Below are 22,745 nucleotides of genomic sequence, written 5' to 3'. Positions count from 1 at the left end.
GCTTTTTTGTGTGTCATTATAGAATGTACATACAGTGGAATAAAGTAACAAAATTTATATTTGGGTGTGCTTGTGTTTCTGCCAGCGTGTGTGCCCTCACGATATATAATTATGATATCACTTTCATGGTACATTTCTTTCTTTATTTGGTGTTTAACGTCGTTTTCAACCACGAAGGTTATATCGCGACGGGGAAAGGGGGGAGATGGGATAGAGCCACTTGTCAATTGTCTCTTGTTCACAAAAGCACTAATCAAAAATTTGCTCCAGGGGCTTGCAACGTAGTACAATGTATTACCTTACTGGGAGAATGCAAGTTTCCAGTACAAAGGACTTAACATTTCTTACATACTGCTTGACTAAAATCTTTACAAAAATGACTATATTCTATACAAGAAACACTTAACAAGGGTAAAAAGAGAAACAGAATCCGTTAGTCGCCTCTTACGACATGCTGGAAAGCATCGGGTAAATTCTTCCCCCTAACCCGCGGGGGGTTTCATGGTACATTGTTCAGCAGATCATGCATTAACTTTTAAGGCAAGCAACAAATATCGAATTCTTCTTATTCTGAATTTACACCGCAGTTCAGAAGATAAGAAAACACCAGAAATGACTGGATGAATACTAAAGAAAGATGATCAGCCCCCTGACCTTTGCTAAAAGATAACCACATAAACATGCGCGCGGACTGGGGAACATAACGCATAACAAAGCAAACAACAACAACTAATGTCAACTTGAATAGACTCGAGATTTTACTGTCCTTATAAAAACAAGGAAAATTGTTTCGAAGTGTCAGGCATGCAATTTCAAACATAAAATATATCAAATTTACTAAGAATTAAAAATTGCACTAATGAAAAAGCATCCCCACTAATACACCCACACACACATGCGCGAACCTCTCTCTCTCCCTCCCTGATATCCTCTCTCGTCTCCCATTCCTTAATTCAACTTCAAAATTAATGAATTTGCTAAAAGGAAAGTGCATGTAAAAATATGACTTCATAAGATAACATTTCCATATGAATAAATTGCACATATGCACTCATCAGCACTGACAGAAAAAAAACCTTCCAACAGACACACACACACATGCACACACACACACACACAAGCACACACACAGAACTTGTATATATACATGTAGTATGTAAGAAGAAGAAAACTTGTTGGAGGCAATTAGTACTCATGCCTTGTATTAAAAGGATTAAGTACTATTTTTAGTTGATTTTGATCTACACTGACATTTCCAGTCAGTCAGGACTGTGCTGCTCTGTCTTGCTGCATTCCTTGGTCAAGTTCTGTACAACGTATGAACGATCGAGAGCTTTTAAAAACAAAACACACACAGGAGTTTAGATGAATCAGAGACATACATTCTATCTATGTAAACACATTTTTACGTAGATTCTATCTATGTCTCTGGATGAATATATCAAAACATATGGTGTATATAGTGAGAGGTTCTTTGGGGATCTGATGATTTTAGAAATTATACCTGTACAGGGCTCAAACCACCTTGACCACGCCCAGCGGCTTCTCATCGGCGTTAGGGGGGCAGAAACCAGTGTGAGAGCCTCAGTAGTTTTTATCCAGTTTTTAACATTGTAACATAGCATTTTTTAACTGTGCTTGAAAAGCCTACATTCTAGGGCAAACGGACTAAAACCGCAAGTACAGCAGCAAGAAGACCAGCTGGAGTTGTACACTATATCCACCTTGTGCACAGTGAACTTTTAAGACTCTTTTAGATGCGCACACCCAAAAAAACACCAAAAAAAACCCGTCACGTTGATAGTCGTCGTCGGCTTCTGTGGCGCACCCGCCAACCACCAACCCAGGCGGGTTATCCAGATCCAGACTGATCCAGAAGATAGAAAACAAGTAATCTTAACACAAGATAGTGACAATTATCTTCAACAACAAGTTCAAATTAGATTTTAGTGCTTTAAACTTATTTATAAAATGTCCTCTAATAGCCCCTCAGCCCAACTTAAACTTTAATCGCAAATCTGTGTCTTTATTGGCTACACACAACACAGATTTGGTTTCGTGCTGGCTCAGGGGTACCGTACACTAAACACAGATTTGGGTTCGCGCTGGCTCAGGGGTAACCCACAAAACCCAAAACAGTCAAAATAAACCAATCAACGTGCTTGAAAAGAAAGCGGAAGTACACAAAGTCAAAATGGTGTCCATCGGGCAACTTTGGTCGTCTAGTGTAAACTGACCGAGTAATTTTGCGGTGTGAACTTTTGATTAAACCAGAAAGTTTTGTTTTCTTAAGGCAGAAATCTTCAGCCATGTCAGAACCACCGTTCACAATACGTATTCACACTGAGAACAACCAAGATATGGATTGGATGGTGCGTTTAGAAGATGTCACCTTTCGCCAGACTCTTGTAAGTTGTCTGATAGCATGATATGAATCGTGGATGCACGATATGTCGAACAACACTTATCAAAATATGTATATATGGTCATTTGATCGAGGATAGTTGCAATGTTGTTTCCCTTTGCATATGTCGCGTACGTAAGATCGACATAATTGTCGCACCGACGGTTTCCTTCTAATAGTAAATCCCATGGATGTAAATGAAAGCGCATCCGTAGTTATTTTCGTTTCTTGAATGGTAACAAAAATAACTTTTTTATGCTAACAAGAGCAAGTTCTTCGGAATCTGAGGCTTAGATTGCAGTATAGAAATGTCCCTGCATTGACAGCGTTTAAGTTCAACGTTAAGTTCTTCTTCTTCTTCTTCTCTCCGTTGGGACCGGGTTTATTTGATAAACGTAAGTGGTCCCGCGTTGATGTCACTTGTCGATTCCGGATGCGGTGTGTGCCTCTTGGAATCGGGATGACAATTTAAAAAAACCAGCACTGAGAAAGGGCAGGAACTGGATAGGTTGGGAGGCGTTTAAAACTATGTACAGGGGTTTATATTATGTATACTACTTTTCTTGCTAGTCCCACACCCATGGCTGCAACTGAACATGCTTACACACACACACGCGTACACACACACACACACACACACACACACACACACACACACACACACAATCTCTCTCTCTTATTCTAGCTCTCCTCTCAATCATTCTCTCTCTCTCTGTTTCACAAACACACACACACACACACAATCTCTCTCTCTCTTGTTCTAGCTCTCCTCTCGATCACTCTCTTTCTCTCTATCTTTCTCTCTCTCTCTGTCTCGCACACACACACACACACACATGCACACACACACGAAAGACAAAATATGTATGCATGTGTATCTTGTGTGTGTGTATGTACATTCTATCTCTTAAGTTGGTTCTGTGTCTCATCCTCATATATAAGAATTTTTGTTTTAATGTAAGAAACAGTAATGCATGAAATGAAACTATTCAGTGCAATGGTTTGTTAAGACAGATTTGTTTCTGCTTTTCAGGAGGTGATCTCCAGTTTGTTGCCACATGTGACAGTCACTGCTTTTGAGTGTAAGTGTTGTTTGATGTTAGGAGAAAGTTTCTTTGAAGCTTGTTGTTTAATCTTACTTAAGAGTTACACAGAGGAACTGAACAGCAAATGAGTTATTTTGGTATTCTGAGACAGGTGGTGTTGTTTGTGGAACCTTGTGACTACATTAGTTTGTTTTGAGAAAAGAAGAAACAACTGTGTTAAAAATTCTGCTCTACGCCTCTAGTGTCTTTATGTTTGTTTCCCTTAAAAGCTGTGCTGAATTGATGGAGAAACACAAACACATTACTTATTAGTGTTTGGTTCAGACATAAAAGGTGACACAGAGTCTATAGTTGGCAAATGGTGTATGTAGTGCACTGTTTCTTTGTTAGTAGCTGTGTGTACAAATGGTGGCATGTGTGGTATATAATTCTACAAAATCAGATGCACAACCCCCCTGAAAATGTGTTCTAACACAAAGGGATCCTTTATTTGAACATATCCTTGGGTGTTTTTTTAGTCGTAGGTAGGTAAAGGTATAAGTATTCCCATAACCATATTTGATCATAAGGCCAACAAAAAAAAATTGTCTGTTTCTGGTCACCCGACCGACCCTAAATTTCGGCGCCGACCCTAAACTTTTTTTTTCCAAACTCAAAAAAATGTTGGTCCCTTTCCCAAATTTGAACCCACGAACCAAGGATCACAAGTTCAATGCACTCCCAACTGTGCTACTGAGGCCCCAGCCTTCTACTAAAATTCCCATTTGTCCAAGCTCAAGATGTAAGATGTCTCAAGTCTTCTTTTCTGTTTCTGTTTCATCATGGAAATATCAGACCAGGTAAACAAAGAAAAACATGTCATACTCTTTCAGTCTTTGTCACAGATTTGTAAATGTGTTGAGTGTCTTGTCTCTATGTATAGTGAATCCAGTCTCTTTGCGCGATTTTTAAAGTTAGTTTTATTGGTCTACATTCGGGGTAATAAAAAAAAAAATAAATAAATAAAAATAAAAAATAAAAATCCCTACCTACCTACCCTAATTTTTTTAGCCATGTTACCAGAAACAGACAATTTTTTTTTTGGCCTAAGGGAGCGAGATGTCAGAGATCTCCATTTTTCTAGAGCCAGCTTTACAAGGGCGTTGCCCACCTCCTCTCCCTCACTGCCTTTGCCTCCCCCGGCCATAAATAGAGTAAAGTACCCATTTCCAGCTGGTTGGACTTCAAAAAGGTGTTCAATATAAATTATAATTTGCACTGCATTTTTTCAGGTATACAAAGATATTTCAGCAAAAGTAAACAAAATGTCAAAGACCTAGAAACTCATGAAAGACTAGATTAATTGTCCATACAGTACTAACAATATGTAAGACAATTCAGTCACAACATTCTTGAGCTGAACAAAACTATTTTCTGTTTATTACCATTGCACTTGCAGATGAAGATCCTGAAGATGGGGACCACATCACAGTCAGAAGTGATGAAGAAATGCAAGATATGTTTTCAGCAGTAAGTTGCAAAGACCATTTTTGTTGGCTTATTTCAGTTTGGTGCATTTGTTTGTTTGTATAACCTGCAGCATGTGTAATTTTCATTCTTGTCCTGTTGCTGCCTTTTTGTTTACTATTTTGGTGTAAATACATATATATGTGAACATTTTTATGCCACAAATGCTATCTTTGAGGGATTCATTTGCTCATACTGTGTGTTGATTTCTATGTAGCAACTGATCACCTGGCCTGCTCTTGTACACTGACAAGCCAGCATGGAATTCAATTAAACGCAGGCAGCTATAACTGTGCGTAAGTGAAAGACAAGCAATGACTATTCAGCATATATTGTGTTGACTCGGAGAAACTTCAGAAAAACAGAAACCAGAACAAATCAACAAATCCCCTCTTTTTGTGATGAGGACAATTGAAACAGAGTGCTTGTTATGGGAAGTGCCACTGTATAACATTTGCCAAAGTTCTTGTTGTTGTGTGTTTTTTCAGTATTTCCGTGAACTGAGTGAAGAGGATAGAACGAGAGGCCTGTTTCCACCCTTGATCATATATCCTAAAAGTAAGGAGGATTGACTTTTCAATTAAGACTGATTTTCATAAGTGCTAAACACACTGCAGACCCTTTTCCCTCCTATCCATGCTACTTCTACTTTTACCTCTCCTTTATACTGCAAAAATATGGATAAAATCTGACTGGAATGGAAAAAGTCAGCACATCTTTAGGCTTTTTTTCTACATCCAATCCAATAGAAATGGCGGACACATTAGCTTTTGAGATAGTACCAGTTATTTATACTATTTTTGTTAAAACAATTTTTTTAAAGGAGTCAAGTCTTTGTTTTCTATGCCTATGATCACTCAAAATTTTAATATTTGCTGCAATGCAATCAGATTTGTCACAGACACCTTTGTTTGTTTTCTTTTTTATAGATGGGGTAAAAGAGTGTAAGAAGTGGAGGCAGCTTAACTTAGATCAGGGGAGGAAGGGGCTAGGATGTGCCATATGTACCTTGCCTTCAAGTTCAACGCTGTTGCAAAATAGTCAGGCTGAATCTTTTATTGCCTTAGCTTCCAGCAGATTTGGAATATTGTTATTATCATTGACATTTTCCTTCTGAATAAAATCATCATGTATTCAATCAATACACTTTTGTAAAGATAAGGACACCTTCATCTAACATGGAATAATGGTTGAATGGGTGTCTAATAAATAAGTGTTGAAATACACTTGATGCTAGTTAATATCACAATGTGAATTGTTCTTTTCAAAAAATTTTTATACATGTATGTATCAACCAATTTGCAATGAAAAAATGCATCATTTATGGTCAATGAGGAAAAACATGGCAACTTAAAAAACCCATACCTTTGATTGATGTAGGGACTGTTAGTTAGTATGTGTAGTGGCATTATCCAACCTATTCTTAAAGCCTCTTGTGTACATGGAATAATTCTTGTTACTTTGAATGATTTAAACTCCAGTGTTATCTTTACTTGAACTTGTTTTACCATCGTGTTTGCTTTGTGAATGAATAACAAATGCTGTTTTGTTTATTGCTGTGGTTTAGTGGGGAAGACACCGCAGAACAGAAATATCCATGGGCTGAAGGTGAGAAAAATAATTAAAGTCTTCATATTCTCTAATTAATATCCTACATGCACAAGGCGTCCTTTTTGTTTTTTCAAACTAACATAATCCTGAAGGTGTTACTGGTCCTTTTCTCCTATGGAGGCATTCTATTGAGTTAAAACTTTTTGTTTAGTGTCCTGCACTTTTTCCAGTATTTAAAAACTATGTATCTATGACACTTATAGTTAAGTGCCTTTCATGCAGTACAGTCATTTGTGAATCTTTGCCATATTACTAGCAACATCAACTGAATAACGTCACTTCTGCAGATCTAGATGCAAGGGGAGCTTCAGTTCTCTCTTTTATACATCTTTCGTTTTGTTTGAAGCTGTCTTTCTGGGCAACAAAACAGAAACAAAGAAATCTGGACTCACCATGACACTTGGCTTCATACACAAATGACTTGACAGTCTTCTTCGGCAAACAAAAATTGAGGAATAAAAGCGAGAGAAAAGAAGGAACAGAACAGAAGGGCATAGAGGAGATACTGATTGTAGAAAAGTGGCTTAGAGATGACTAAACGTACCTACTTGGTTCCCAGTGTTAGTTGCCAGCTTTGATAACTGCTATTGCTGTGCTACACAAGTTTTGAAGACTGCACGCTGACCTGTGTCTACTTATCCAACAGATCAAGACAGGAGGAGGCTCACAAGCAGTGGAGCCTTTACCTCAGGGCCAGCAGAGGCAGGAGGTGGGAGGCAGCATACAGACCATCATGCAGTGTGGCAACATCAATGAGGCACAGTTGCACTTCTTGGAACCGGTGGGCTCAGGTTCAGGTGGCAGAGTGTACAGGTAAGACTGAAGCGGCATAGACATTGGAACCGCCCTTTCATGACCTTCAAAAATGTGAGAAAATCAGGTCTCAATAAAGGACCAGAGTCTTAAAATTGAGGTAAATTTACAGAGGTTATGAAGAGAACAAGGAGGGTGTTAAACAGAGGGGTTCAACTGTCATTGACCACGCTGTTTTTAGCCATCACCATCTTCATGAAATATCTGGATATGAATCAACATCTTTGTGATCAGACACTACGGTTATCTTAGGGAACACTTTTAATCACAATGTATCAATAATATCATTTCCCGATGTTCAGATATCCCAGGTCTAAAATTGTGTCTTAGGCTGAAAATGTTGGTGGCACTTTTGATATCCTAAACTAATGAGATACTTTGCACCAGTTCAGCGCTGCAGCGGTTCATGGTTTTGCACTGTCCTGTCTGGTCTAAATTGTCTGATAAACAAAAACAAAAACAAGTCGCGTGAGGCGATATTAAAACATAAAGTCAATCTGTCAGCCTGAAATTAAAAGATTGACACCAACAACAACAAAACCCGCGAAGCATGCAAACATAGTGCCTAATTAACCTGTTTTTGGCTCACGTAAGTGTAGCCTATGCGATGCTAACTTTTGTCTGTCTGTGCGTGCGTGCGTGCGTATGTATGTGTGTATGTCTGTGGTAGAAACTCTAACATTTGAAGACGTCATATTACATTGACGTCACATTATGACGTACGAGGGTTAGACGTCACGCGATGGAATTACTGAAAGTCTCGGTGATTGTTATTTTGAGCGGGCCGAGACTATTTGGCAGTCGTGTCCATGTAAGTAGGCTACATGCAGACAGACAGATCTAGATCTAGTGTCTCGCTTTCTTGCACAGTTTCACCTATGCTCTTTCTGTGTGTGTGTGTGTGTGTGTGTGTGTGTGTGTGTGTGTGTGTGTGTGTACTGTGTGTGTGTATGTGTGACGGAGTGATTGAGTTTGTGTTACTGTTTGTCGATTTCTTACGTGAGCCTTGAAGGCTTCGCCTCTTGTCTTTAATTGTGAGTACATTTTCAGAGTCAAAATTGTATATATATCTACCGTATTTTTCGGGTCATAAGGCGCAACTTTTTTCCTGGAGTTTGACCCCTGCGCCTTGTATAACGAACCCTGCTCCTTGTATAACGAAGCGCCTAATCCTGTATGAAATACGAAAAAAATCAAAGAGACCGTCTGAGTACCACTCAAACAACTTGTGATAATGCATGTTTCAGCTACTAGGTACTACCCTGGCCAAGTTTCCTCTCAAGACATCAAAGAAACCGCCACATAGGTTAAACTGGGTCACTGACCCCGGTGCAGGAAGTGTTTCCTCTCTCAGATATGACAGGGGAACCACCTCTCATAGCTAAAACTGGGTCATTGACCCCTGGGAAGAAGGTCAGTGTCTATAAACAAGGCAACCCAGCTATCACAATGGACCTGCCTTTGATCTCGTCGCACACACAGAGCACACATATTTCCACTCTGTATTCTTCCTTTGATGTGCGGCTTATTTTCATTCTTCAACCGTTTGTTACCGGTATACTTTTTCAATTTTGGTGCGCCCTATCGGCCCCCTGCGCCCAATGGGTGACTGGATTACAATTTTTTTTTAAAAGAAGGGGGGTGCGCCTTATGCGCTGTAGCGCCTTGTAACCCGGAAAATACGGTATATATTTCTGGAATCAGAAATGAGGGCGTGACTATGACAGTGTTGCCTCAGCTTTTGTAAATAGCCGGATATGATGTTATCTAAGACATTTATCGAAAAAATGAAAAAAATGTCTTGGGACATCATTTGCAGGAACTCTCATGTTAAGTTTCATGAAGATCGCTCCAGTAGTTTTCTGGGAATTGCTCTACTCTCTCACACACACACACACACACACACACACACACACACACACACACACACACACACACACACACACACACACACACACACACACACACACACACACACACACACACACACCACCCTCGTCTTGATTCCCAGTCTATGTTTAAACATTTAGTCAATACTTGACTTAATTAACACCAGTTGAAAGACTGCTTCCTTTCTGATTATAGGTAATTGAATTGTGATTTGATAATGTTGTTTTACAATTCTGTTTCCAACCCAGGGCATTGCACAGACCGTCAGGGCGTGTAATGGCTGTCAAGGTAACTCTTTTCTTATTTCATGGAAACATTGAGGTTTTAAAGAATAGAAATGGGCAGGAAGGGGGTTGCTTCATAGAAACTTTACTGTGGTATGTGACTGTTACTTTGCTGTTAATGTTATAAACATATTTTATAGTATTTTGTATACAGAACATCACTAGCTAGATGAACTATACCAACCAACAAGTCTGATTTTTGCAGCTTTCCAGTTAGTTTTAGATACGTCATCCTTTTGTATACTTTACTTTTGACGAAATTATGACTTTTCTCTGTAACCCCTTACCATCCATACCCACACACAAACACGCACACACACACACACGAGATAACCTCATTTCTGATGAATGTCATAGTTACTCAAGATTTCTGGATTTTTATTTTGCCCATAACTGACTGTTTGATCATTGCTGTGCAGGTCATACAGCTGGACATATCACCTGCTGTACAGAAGCAAATCATCTGCGAACTGGAAATCTTATATAAGGTGAAGATTTATTGTTTCTCTGAAAAATTCCTGAAAATGTAATAACTTGGGGTTGGCCATGTTGGCCATGTTGGGTTTGATGCGTGCATGCCTGGTTTTCTCCTGTAGATGGGTGTCGGCACAGAAGGTCTGCCCGCTGTCCTCAGCCAACATGCTCCGTCTTCATGGCAGCTCAAATTTTTTATCGAGGTTCTCTCCTCTAGATCCGCCGTGTTTCGCCTAGGGGCTTTCGCTGCCTAGTTGATAGGGTCACCTCGTAGAGGATGTGGTCATAGACCACGCACGGTCGGTCTTGGGATAGGGAAACGTTATGCTAGTCCGGAGGGATTACGCCACAATGGCCACCTCGCGAAGACCCAGGGTCCTAGACTAGGGAGGTCCAAGGGGGAGCACCGGGAGGGCTACCCCTCTACCCGCACCTCCAACACAATCCCTTCCCCTGGTAGCTTCATCCCCAAGGAGGAAACAAAGCTACCTGCAACACCCCGAAACTTGGGGTTGCGTTGTTGTGCTTCAGTTGAGAACACAAAGCAGTGCAGCTAAACAATTTGTCATATTCATTTCAAAGCACTGAAATACTGACATAATAAGAACTTGTCTTCTTACTTTACTGAAGTAAAACATACAAAAACAATTAATCTTTCTGTCAGGATAAATTGAAACATTAGAAACTAGGTGACAACATGTTTAATTTTTGTTTCTTTTCTTTTTATTTCAGTGCAATTCTCGTGCCATCATTGCTTTCTATGGAGCTTTCTTCCAAGAGAATCGCATCTCTATATGCACAGAATTCATGGATGGTAAGAGTCTTTCTTGTATGCTTCGGGTTTTTTTAAAGAGCACCCCTTATTCCATGGTGCAGTCGCTGTGACACACATCTGTGTGAAGATGGGAGTGCTTTCAGCTGATCAGCCATTTTGATTCACCACAGATATTTGAACTTGCAGTTAGAAGGGCCATATCACACTGACATTTAGATTTGGGGTTCTTGGCATCAGTATGTTCTGACAGAGTAGAACATCCAGGTCAGGATTACTTGAATATAAACTTATCCTGACATTTCTTTGTGCATTCCTTCCTTCTGAAATTTCTGTTACATCCATTTCTGTCTGTTCACAAATCGTTTGTCTGTAGATATTGCAATTAGCCCATTGGGTATGTCAAGTAGTAGAAGCCAGACAAAGAACTGCCTTTTTAGTTCTTTTGAAAGGATGGATAAAAATGCTGTCAATGTTTACGCTTATATCGTTCAGACAGCCAAGCTTTGTGACATGAAAATATATTGTGTGGGTGTATGAGGGGGGGGGGGGGGCGAGGGTGTGTGTGTGGGAGGGGGGGTGATGTTTTGTGTCATAGTGAGGACATTTCTATTTGTGTCACTGTCACATACTGTAAGTGTTACATGTCAGAACTAGTTATGGTGACAGCTGTATGTCTGTAACTAAAGTGACTCATACTTCTTTTAGTAATTTGTTAAAAGTGTTACCTTTACGTATTTTACACCTGGACAGAGGGTGGTTGAGGGGAACAATTAGTGGTTTAGAACTGAAGATTGCAGAAAGTTTAACTATTGTGAAATTAAGTGCAGCTAATTTCAATCATTTGAAGTAACTATAAAACATGATGTGCGGTTGTGTGTGTGTGGTAAGGTGGCTCCTTGGACAGATACATGCCCATCCCAGAAACTGTGCTCGGGGGTATTGCAGCCTGCATTGTGGAGGGACTCATCTACATGTGGAACTTGAAGATTATGCATAGAGGTGTGTACCTGTACAGTGGAACCCCCCTTTTAAGACCCCCCAATTTAAGACTCTCCCTTGTAAGACCTTATTTTTTCAGTTTTTCTGTTCATAACCTCTAAATTTACCTCCTTTTTGGCTCACGTAAGTGTAGCCTATGCGATGATAAACTTTGTCTGTCTGTGCGTGCGTGCGTGCGTGCGTGTGTGTGTGATAGAAACTTTAACATTTCCGAGTCTATGGATAAAGCTCGCATAAGAAGATTACGTCTCGGTCAAAAGTGTCTGACGTGTGTGATAGAAACTATTTGAAGACGTCACATTATGACGTAAGAGGGTTAGACGTCACGCAAAGGAATTACTGAAAGTCTCGGTCATTATTATTGTGAGCGGGCCGAGACTAGTTGGCAGATCCAGGGTCTCGCTTTCTTGCACAGTTTCACCTATGCTTACTGTGTGTGTGTGTGTGTGTGTGTGTGTGTGTGTGTATGTGTGACGGAGTGATTGAGTTTGTGTTACTGTTTGTCGATTTCTTACGTGAGCCTTGAAGGCTTCGCCTCTTGTTAAGACCTGATTTTCTTAGATGTTTGGAGGTCGTAAAAAAGGGGGTTTCACTGTAATCTTTTAGAGTCGTGACATTTTGCAACAATTCTTGGATTGATCTGTGACGGTCAGTTTTCAAAAAGAGGATTGTTTGTGTGTTTTGATAGCTGTTGGTAGGTTGACCAGTTCAGCTCCCTACAGCTCAGCATTTCCTTTATTTTTCAGTCTTTTCTGCTACTTTTTGCCCAATAGATAGTGTATAAGCAAACACTGTACATTAGTAAGACGTGGAACTTGCGAAGAAAATGCGAAAAAGTGTTTGTGGGTTATCGTCCCTAGTCACATGCTGGCGGCGAAAACAAAATGGCGGATCGCGTAGGTACCGATCGTGTGCGAGGTGGTGGTAAATTGTGCTCGGCTTTTTGTTGCAAGAACGCCCGTTACAAACAGAGCTGCTTCGGGAAAACTTTCCACAAGTTCCCTACAGAAGAAAAAAGGTGGGTTGTGCAGTGATTATTTCATCAGGTTTACCTTCTTCAGAATGAGAATGCAATGGCTCGAGTCAACTCACTCAGTTGACTACAGCGTCAGCGAGTACTTACGAATGTGAGTGTGAGTCAGCAGTCAGTACAAAACAACAGTTTACACTTGATGACAAACCCGTGGGCATTATTTGTCGAATCCTTTATCAAACCTTGCTTACGGGAAAACTACAGTACAAAGGTACATCACTCATCCGTTTTGCGTTCAGGCAGAGCGTTAGATTTAGACTGAAGATCTGATTTAGCTTTTTTTGTCTTTCCTTTTTGCTTAGTTTAACAATAACATTGTTGTTTTTATTGTCAAACTAGGTGCAGAATATGGATGCAATTCACAAGGCGAGAGGACTTTGAAAAGCTGCAGCCAGCTGATGTTCAGTCTCAAGCTTTGTACTGATCACTTTGAGGCCAACCAGTAAAACAATCCTGCAGAGAGGATCACTTGTGTGGAATGCTGTCCCGACATTGTTTGCAGTGCCCAATCCACCACCGAAGGTTATTTATTTATTGGTTTTAGGTTTTTGCAAACCAAAGAAGCACACTATTAAATGCAGGTTGAGTAATGACAAGTTTGAGGCTGATGTAAGAATTGAAAACAACAGCATTGTTCCCATCAAATAATGCCTGTTTGCATTTAGCGCAAAAAAATGATAAGGCCAACAAAAAAAAGTTACTTATTTTGGATCGACGTCTTGATTATGATGATATGATGAACTTATTTTGCAAAAAAACAGCCCCAAATGGCAAAAAAGGTATAGGGTCGGCGTCAACAACAAAAAAGTTGTATGTTTCTGGTCACCTGACCCTACCTATGTTTTCCCGACGACCCTAGACTTTTTTTTTTTGCATTTTCAAAAATAAAAGGGGTATTCGAAAATTGTTTTCCTGTTTTTCAACAAAATAGTTAAAAAGATGGTTTAAAAAAAAAGTTTAGAAAAAAAATCTCCACCTTTAGTCATGTTAGGTCACAAAAAAGTCTGTTTAAGGTAACATAGGCCCCCCAAAAATAGCGTCGGTAGGTCGGCTTTTTAGTTTTGTATTTTAGCCATCTGAATATTTTAATTTTATTTTTTAATGCCCCCAAAAAGTCTAGGGCCGGTGGGAAAAAAATAGGGTCGGTCCGGATACCGTAAACAGATTATTTTTTGTTTTGCCTTACCAGAAACATACACTTTTTTGTGTGGCCTAAGACCAATGCCATAAAATTGGGAGAATTGTTTCATTGTGACTGGGTGTTGGTTGTGAGTTTGTCAGTGAAAGAGCTGTGCAATTTGCAGGTTGCTAGTGGGAGGAAGCCACCATCGCAAAGGGTAGCTACAAATGAAGCCAGCACCGACCTGTCGCCTGATGCACAAATTGTTCAACCAGGTAAGAGATTTTTAACCATGAAGAACACCCTGACATCAAAAAAAGTTTAAACCCATCCATTACATAGTTGATAATTGCTGTATAGGGTGACGGGCGCTGTGGCGGGGTGGTAAGACGTCGGTCTATTAACTCGGAAGGTCGAGGGTTCGAATCCCGGTCGCGGCCGCCTGGTGGGTTAAGTGTGGAGATGTTTCCGATCTCCCAGGTCAACTTATGTGCAGACCTGCTAGTGACTTATCCCCCTTCATGTGTACACGCAAGCACAAGACCAAGTACGCACGAAAAAGATCCTGATCCTGTAATCCATGTCAGAGTTCGGTGGGTTTTAGAAACACAAAAATACCCCGCATGCTTCCCCCGAAAGCGGCGTATGGCTGCCTAAATGGCGGGGTAAAAACGGTCATACACATAAAATTCCACTTGTGCAAATAAATGAGTGCACGTGGGAGTTTCAGCCCACGAACGCAGAAGAAGAAGCTGTATAGGGCGGATGCATGGATGGATGAAATTGTACCTGTAGTTCCCACACGTAAAGATGGGAAACATATCCTGTTAGAGGCATGGTGTAACAAGAAACAATTAAGTGGCTCTATTCCCATCTCCCTCCCCCCCCCCCTTTCCCCGTCGCGATATAAGCTTCGTGGTTGAAAACGACGTTAAACACCAAATAAAGAAAGAAAGAAAGAGGCATGGTGTGTGAGGAGTTTTACCTGGTACTGTTGTCCTAATCAATCAATCAATCAATCAATATAAAGCTTAGTATTCCGTGGGTACAGTTCTAATGGCCTCACCCATTCAGTACCAAACAAGGTCAATTCCATCATTGTTCCACATCGTATCCATAATTGCTAATACACTTCATTTCTGGCCTGCCTTCCTACGCTATTGTTTATTTTCATTTTGTGATTGAATTACACGTGTTTTAATTTCTTCCAGGTTGTAACTTGTTATGGTTATGTTATTTTATGTGTGTTTTGTGTGTGTGTTTTTTTTTTAAGATGACATTCAGGCGATCCTGGAGGACATAGGATGTAAAGCATCAAAGTCGTCATCCTCCCCATCCCCTCGTGAAGCGGAACTTCGGCAGAAGGTCAACAAACTGAGGAGCAAGGTTTTCCGATTAGAAAAGAAAACGATGGAACCCCGTGTAAAACGAGCGAGTAAATTAGCCAAGCCTCCCAAGAAAGACTTTGTAATAGAACAGTTGTCTCATATATTATCAGGCGAGGCGAGCTATTTTGCCATTTATGCCTGTTACATATTTACCGGTTATCTGCTGCTGTGTCCAATCCTGGCAGAGACGGAACGCATGTTACCAAGGAGCCGAAGGAGAGTCGATGAGATGAGAGAATGTGATTAACAATTGCCAACTCTCTCCGTACAAAGAGGGTCCAAAATTGTATCAAAATATAGATCGTAGGGAATTCAAAATAAAAAAAGACAATAGACAAAACATGTACTTCGGCTCATAGAGCCTTCTTTAATTTTTAACTCAAAAGTCCATGCTCCGAGAGTCCTTTTTTTAATTTTGAATTGCCTACCATCTATATTTTTATACATTTTCAAAAAGATTCAACAGTCACCTTCCGTTATTCTTGAACTTGGCTATCCCAGCCTTACCTCAACATTCAATATTCCTGTGATATTTTTGACGTAAAATCAATTTTTACTGTAAAACTCTTCGGCAAGAGGATTGGTCCAAGCAAACAAATAATAAACTTGTAAGATTTTTCCTGATATTTCCGATCAATTGCCTATGGTTTTATTTAGCTAAAAGATTCAAACGTCACACCTATGACTCATGGCTATTTTTAAGGGGAGAGTAGCATCCCTGGTGTGTTGTTTTTGATGTACCTTTTAGTCTGTTTACCGTAACATAGGCACACAAAAAGAGGGTCGGTAGGTCGGCTTTTCTTAAAAAAAAATTTATAACCATCTTTTTAAATTATTTTGCAAAAAAAACAGGAACAAAATTGATTTTTTTTTTCTTTTTCTTTTTCTCCAAATGCCAAAAAAAAGGTCTAGGGTTGGCGGGGAAAAATAGGGTTGGTCGGGATACCGTAAACAGACTATTTTGCTTTGTTTTGCCTAAGCAATGACTAACAAACTTTCTTTAGGGTCTGACATTGTATATACTATACAATTTTTGGGGTATTAACTAAATACATGTATACAGTTTTTGATTCCTTTTATACTTTTTCACAAATTAGCCCCTCCCCCCCCCCCCCCCCTTTTTTTTTTTAGTCTGCCCTGGGGGCGGGAGGTCTCCTAATTTCGGTTTCTAGGGTCATCTTATGCTTCCCCATGAGCTGAGAACTTAATTTAAAATGGGCCACGATTTTTTTATTTGTATTTTGTAATTGTGCCTTTGTCCAGTCACATGATTTCACTTTGTACTTAAAAACTTGGCACTGTCATCATTTATTGCTATTTATTGTTCAGTTGTTCAGTATTTATTGCTATTGGGCATCAGTTGTTCAGTTGCCCTCTTTCGAATGAGCCATGCATGCATTATGGATGTGTTTAGCGAATTGGGATACCTCAAGCAATGTAAAAGAAGAAACAATGTGAAGCAAACATATAGCACCAAATAAAATAACCGAATCAGAATGGCAACTTCTTCAGTGTATGTGTGTGTGTGTGTGTGTTTGCTGTTTTAAATACCGAAAATGTGAAAATAAAGCAAGTCACAACATGAGAAAGATCGACTGTACTAGTCATAACAAAGCAGGAGACAGCCTGGCCAGCATGCAGCAAAGGGGAATAACTCGTATTTAGCCATTCTCATTTCTAAGCATGCCCAATGAGGAAGTTATCCTTCTTCCCATTGTAGTTTCTTTGGTATAAGGTACAAATCTGCAATACTGGAGCCCCACTGTGGGGCATGAACACCATAACTCAGGCTAATTAGTACATGTACCATCTCAGTGTTGCACCATTATTAAAAACACTGAGTTAAATTTGATGATATACTTTTTTGACTCACATGCGAAGCAAAAGTGAGTCTATGTACTCACCCGAGTCGTCCGTCCGTCCGTCCGTCCGTCCGGACGTCCGGAAAACTTTAACGTTGGATATTTCTTGGACACTATTCAGTCTATCTGTACCAAATTTGGCAAGATGGTGTATGATGACAAGGCCCCAAAAAACATACATAGCATCTTGACCTTGCTTCAAGGTCAAGGTCGCAGGGGCCATAAATGTTGCCTAAAAAACAGCTATTTTTCACATTTTTCCCATTTTCTCTGAAGTTTTTGTGATTCAATACCTCACCTATATATGATATATAGGGCAAAGTAAGCCCCATCTTTTGATACCAGTTTGGTTTACCTTGCTTCAAGGTCAAGGTCACAGGAGCTCTTCAAAGTTGGATTGTATACATATTTTGAAGTGACCTTGACCCTGAACTATGGAAGATAACTGTTTCAAACTTAAAAATTATGTGGGGCACATGTTATGCTTTCATCATGAGACACATTTGGTCACATATGATCAAGGTCAAGGTCACTTTGACCCTTATGAAATGTGACCAAAATAAGGTAGTGAACCACTAAAAGTGACCATATCTCATGGTAGAAAGAGCCAATAAGCACCATTGTACTTCCTATGTCTTGAATTAACAGCTTTGTGTTGCATGACCTTGGATGACCTTGACCTTGGGTCAAGGTCACATGTATTTTGGTAGGAAAAATGTGTAAAGCATGTGAGTCGTATGGGCTTTGCCCTTCTTGTTTTATTGTATTCTCTTCAATTAACGCAAGGAGAGTGTCCATTTTTTCTTGAATGAAAGAAAATCAAAATAAGGTAGGTTAATTGACTACATGTCCCCTATATCATGGATAAGCGCATATGAGTGCTGAGTAATGTGCAGCTTTTTCTTGGGCAAGAATCAGATCTCTAATGACTCTGCAGAAGTCAAACAGGACATCATTCCTCTCAGATCATTTGCACTGTGGTTGTGATGCAAATTTGACCCCAGAATGGTTTCTGTGACAGACATCAAGCCGTCCAATGTGCTGCTGAACACTGCTGGGGAGGTTAAATTGTGCGACTTTGGTGTCAGTGTACAGGTCAGTGTGTGTGTGTGTGTGTGTGTGTGTGTTTGTTTGTGCATGCCTGCGTACGTGCATGCGGGTGGGTGTGTGTGTGTGGTTTTTTGTTTGTTTGTGTGTGAGTGTGTGTGTGTGTTTGTGTTTGTGTGTGTGTGTGTGTGTGTGTGTGTGTGTGTGTGTGTGAAAACTTCCTTATTTAAAAGAATTAAATGTCAGGAAATATAGGTAGCAGAGGCTGACTTTGTAAGGGTGTAGCTTTATTTATGGGTTTCATTGAAAATATAACTCATGAAATATATGTTTCCCTGTTTTATGTTCAGAACTGTTAGTGGTTAGGCGTATAACAATGAAAATGTATGTGTATTTTCTCATTTTAGTTGGTGAAGTCAATAACTACTACATTTGTTGGAACAAATGTGTACATGGCGGTAAGTATTTTGCAATCAGATAACAAGTTCACTGTCAAAGTATTCCATTAAAAACTCTATGGTCCAGCTATAGGCATGTAAATCTGCATGAACTGTGAAGCGAATGCACTTAAATTACAGCTCCGTTAAAACATTCAAATTGACTTTTCCCAGATGCTTAATTATATCCCATTTTAATTGATGTCATAAAGGCAAACTGCAAGACACCCAGGCTTCTGTGCAGAGGAAGGGAGCAAAAGCTCAATTAAATTACATATTCTTACTCCGAATCACATAAAGCATTGACGCAGTCGGAGATGCTAAGGTCTGAATAGGCTACCCGTCTTAAACAATTTTAAAGGGAAGCAACCCCACCACAAAAAGTGTAAATTGAGCCTTGGTAATGACCACAGACCCGGGGAGTTACCTCCCATTGGTGTGTACTACGTCACTACCGCTCCTCAACACGTGGTCAAGATCATACGACTTTTTCAGCTCTGAGGAGAAGGTTGTTGATTTTTGGCTCTCTCGTGGCTGTGCTGTTTGTTGTTTCTTTGACACCCACCGTCCACTTACCCGTCTTACTTGCCTTCTGCTTCGTTAGTTGGTGAGCTCTTTCCTTTTTACATTTAGTCAAGTTTTGACTAAATGTTTTAACATAGAGGGGGGAATCGAGACGAGGGTCGTGGTGTATGTGTGTGTGTCTGTGTCTGTGTGTGTGTGTAGAGCGATTCAGACTAAACTACTGGACCGATCTTTATGAAATTTGACATGAGAGTTCCTGGGTATGATATCCCCGGACATTTTTTTCTTTTTTTCGATAAATACCTTTGATGACGTCATATCCGGCTTTTTGTAAAAGTTGAGGCGGCACTGTCACACCTTCATTTTTCAATTAAATTGATTGAAATTTTGGCAAATCAATCTTCGACGAAGGCCGGGGTTCGGTATTGCATTTCAGCTTGGTGGCTTAAAAACTAATGAGTGAGTTTGGTCATTAAAAATCGGAAACTTGTAATTAAAATTATGTTTTTATTAAACGATCCAAAAACAATTTCATCTTATTCATCGTCATTTTCTGATTCCAAAACCATATACATATGTTATATTTGGATTAAAAACAATCTCTGAAAATTAAAAATATAAAAATTATGATCAAAATTAAATTTCCGAAATCGATTCAAAAACTATTTCATCTTATTTCTTGTCGGTTCCTGATTCCAAAAACATATAGATATGATATGTTTGGATTAAAAACACGCTCAGAAAGTTAAAACGAAGAGAGGTACAGTAAAGCGTGCTATATGAAGCACAGGGCAACCGCTGCCGCGCCAAACAGGCTCGTCACTTTCACTGCCTTTTGCACTAGCGGCGGACTACGTTCAGTTTCATTCTGTGAGTTCCACAGCTTGACTAAATGTAGTAATTTCGCCTTACGCGACTTGTTGGTCATTATTTTGACAAGAATGTTGCTGTAGTTGCTGACTTTTCGTCCGTTTTGGACTTGTGAATTTTGTAGTAACTGATTGTTTGGCCGCCATTTTTGTTGGTCAGCATGGCTGACAGCGATAAAATGTGACAAGGCCGATGTAATGGTGAGGTAAACCTTATATTACCTTCTTACTTGCCTTCTGCTTTGTTAGTTGGTAAGCTCTTTCCTTTTTGGTCATTGGTTTGACAGGAATTTCGTTGTAGTTGCTGACATTTTGTCCGTTTTGGACTTGAAATTTTCCAGTAACTTATTGTTTGGCCGCCATTTTTGTGGGTTAGCATGGCTGACAGTGATAAAACATGGCAAGGCTTATGTCATGGATCTACCAGACCATTGGTAGTTGTTGTTGTTTCGGACTAAGCATGTAACACCGTTATGTCCGTTACTTATTCTGGGGGGGGGCAGCTTGTCTTTCCCCTCGACTCGGCTCGGGTTCATTAAATCCAGGGCTTGGGTCTCTTCCTGGGCCGTTTTACGGTCCGGGAGATTGGACGAAGTGCTGGGCAGCTTACTGGCTCTCTGAAGTTGTCTTTAGCAAGTTTTTGCCTGAGAGACATCGCGGTTGTCAATTAGGACGGTTCTCGGGTCCCTTCCTGACTTGTTGGCAGTGGGCCAGTTCCTGGCAAGGGTTTTAGAGTGAGTTAAATTTTTCTTTCCCACGCCTTGTTGAAGCTATCTGCTTTATGTGATTCGGAGTAAGAATATGTAATTTAATCGAAAATATTTACCCGAATCACATAGTTTATGCCCTCCCACCAACCCCGCTTATGTTTTTTTAGTTTCTTTAAAGCCGTATGATCTTGACCACATGTTAAGGAGCGGTAGTGACGTAGTACACACCAATGGGAGGTAACTCCCCGAGTCTGTGGTCATTACCAAGGCTCCATTTACACTTTTTGTGGTGGGGTTGCTTCCCTTTAAAATTGTTTAAGACGGGTAGCCTTTTCAGACCTTAGCATCTTCGACTGCGTCAGTGCTTTATGTGATTCGGGTAAGTATATTAATCAAATGAAAATTTATTCTTAAAATTTTCGAGTTTCATTTGATGTAGGATTTGACATTCTAACTTGACTCCAAATTAAATTGTGAGAATGTACGGATCGTCCCATGTATCAAGATTCAATGACAATTGAATTAAACACTCTAATCGTGGAAGACAACAGTATTAATCAGATGCATGTAAAACCATATAGTCTCCTGGCTGCACCTCAAGCAATAATGAAGCATTAAATGAACAATCAGAACCGTTGAGAATGAATGTTGCTTGTTTATACAGTGATTCTTATTGTCTAAGCTGTTGCCAATTGACTGGTTTGGCGTAGCTCTCACTGCAGACTTCTTGTATTGTGTCACATGTGTCTCTCTGTTTAATACCTCGGTGTTATGAAGCTAGCAAAAGCATTCCCTCATTGAGATGTGTCTTTGTTCTTTCAGCCCGAGAGATTACAAGGCAAAGACTATGGCAAGTCAGCAGAGATCTGGAGTCTTGGAGTCACCTTATTTGAAGTAAGTGGTCAGCAGATGACTTTGACTGCCAATATGTTTTGGGTTCTTGGATATCTATATATATACGACTTGTGTCTCTGTGTGTGTGTGTGTGTGTGTGTCCGCGATGCACGGCCAAAGTTCTCGATGGATCTCTTTCAAATTTGGTGGCCATATTCAGCTACATCTCGGACACAACCTGGACGATGAGATATTTCAACATGTGCTCTCAGCGCGCAGCGCTGAACCGATTTTGGTTTTTTTCTGGATCCATTCCCAGTAACTCTTCCTTATCTTCTCCAGTGTTTTCAGCGTTTATCTCCCTTCCTTCGTGTGGCATCAATCCATATTCCCGTTACTACGTTACTATTTTTAGAATGTCACTGCACTGTTCAGAACGCTTTCCTTGCACCCGTAAGTTGTCCTTACTGTAAAAGTGAAAAGGTCGAATCAATTTATAGCCACATGAAAAATACACTGTCATCCATCTCTATATATTTATAGATATAGATATACATATATATATATACGGCTTCTGTGTGTGTGTGTGTGTGGGCAACACCTGTGGATTGTAGAGTTCTGTTTGTGATGTGGTCTGGCGGCTTTGGTGTGTCTGTATGTTCAGGCCTTCCTTCGAGAAGCCATAACAGTTATTCTCAATCCTGTTTGAGTGGACTTCGCCTTCAAAGGTGATTGTGGTGTTTCGGCACTCAGTTACATTTGGCGTCGTCGACAGCGATGGGACTCGACATGAAATGTTCAGGCCACTGAATCATTTTCGTGCTGTTCCCATTCCACCTGGGAGGGACCTAAGCTTGGCGGGTCCATGGTTCGGAACTTTGGGGACAAAGTTCATTCAAAGGGGGGTTGAGTGTGACAAGGGAGACTACCGTCGCCCTTCACAGCAGACTCTGCAGAGTTGTTCGCCTTAGAAGTTGTGGGCTTTCCTTGCATGTACCCGTAAGTTGTCCTCACTGTAAAAGTGCAAAGGTCGAATCTATTTATCGAAAAATCCACTGTCGTCTATCTCTATATATTTATATATATATATATATATATATCGATAGATAATACGGCTT

The 22,745-nt window shown here is 40.1% G+C and overlaps 2 protein-coding genes and 1 long non-coding RNA gene across 3 annotated transcripts in view; all 3 read left to right on the top strand.

Moving 5' to 3' along the window:
* Nucleotides 1-57, top strand: part of LOC138976232 (vacuolar protein sorting-associated protein 33B-like) — a 25,015-nt gene extending 24,958 nt beyond the window's left edge. Inside the window, exon 19 of the mRNA XM_070349068.1 lies at nt 1-57. This exon is cut by the window's left edge and continues 2,195 nt beyond it. The gene's annotated coding sequence lies outside the window, so the exon portion shown is untranslated.
* Nucleotides 58-2,171: 2,114 nt separating this feature from the next.
* LOC138976243 (dual specificity mitogen-activated protein kinase kinase 5-like) overlaps nt 2,172-22,745 on the top strand; it is a 30,287-nt gene continuing 9,713 nt past the window's right edge. Inside the window, exons 1-13 of the mRNA XM_070349077.1 lie at nt 2,172-2,408; nt 3,438-3,486; nt 4,889-4,959; nt 5,445-5,514; nt 6,524-6,564; nt 7,214-7,380; nt 9,519-9,558; nt 9,974-10,042; nt 10,761-10,842; nt 11,692-11,802; nt 18,227-18,300; nt 18,660-18,710; nt 21,616-21,687. Of these exons, the coding sequence (XP_070205178.1) occupies nt 2,310-2,408; nt 3,438-3,486; nt 4,889-4,959; nt 5,445-5,514; nt 6,524-6,564; nt 7,214-7,380; nt 9,519-9,558; nt 9,974-10,042; nt 10,761-10,842; nt 11,692-11,802; nt 18,227-18,300; nt 18,660-18,710; nt 21,616-21,687 (996 nt within the window). The 5' untranslated portion in view covers nt 2,172-2,309. The remainder of the gene's footprint in view (nt 2,409-3,437; nt 3,487-4,888; nt 4,960-5,444; nt 5,515-6,523; nt 6,565-7,213; nt 7,381-9,518; nt 9,559-9,973; nt 10,043-10,760; nt 10,843-11,691; nt 11,803-18,226; nt 18,301-18,659; nt 18,711-21,615; nt 21,688-22,745) is intronic.
* Nucleotides 12,244-17,070, top strand: LOC138976107 (uncharacterized). The gene is made up of 3 exons (XR_011458877.1): nt 12,244-13,357; nt 14,140-14,230; nt 15,229-17,070. It is a non-coding gene; the product is annotated as an uncharacterized lncRNA (long non-coding RNA).

Source organism: Littorina saxatilis, linkage group LG1 (genome assembly GCF_037325665.1).
Source record: "Littorina saxatilis isolate snail1 linkage group LG1, US_GU_Lsax_2.0, whole genome shotgun sequence".
NCBI classification, from domain to species: Eukaryota; Metazoa; Mollusca; class Gastropoda; order Littorinimorpha; family Littorinidae; genus Littorina; species Littorina saxatilis.
Note: the sequence above shows the minus strand (reverse complement) of the source record. Positions and strands in the feature narration are given on the sequence as shown.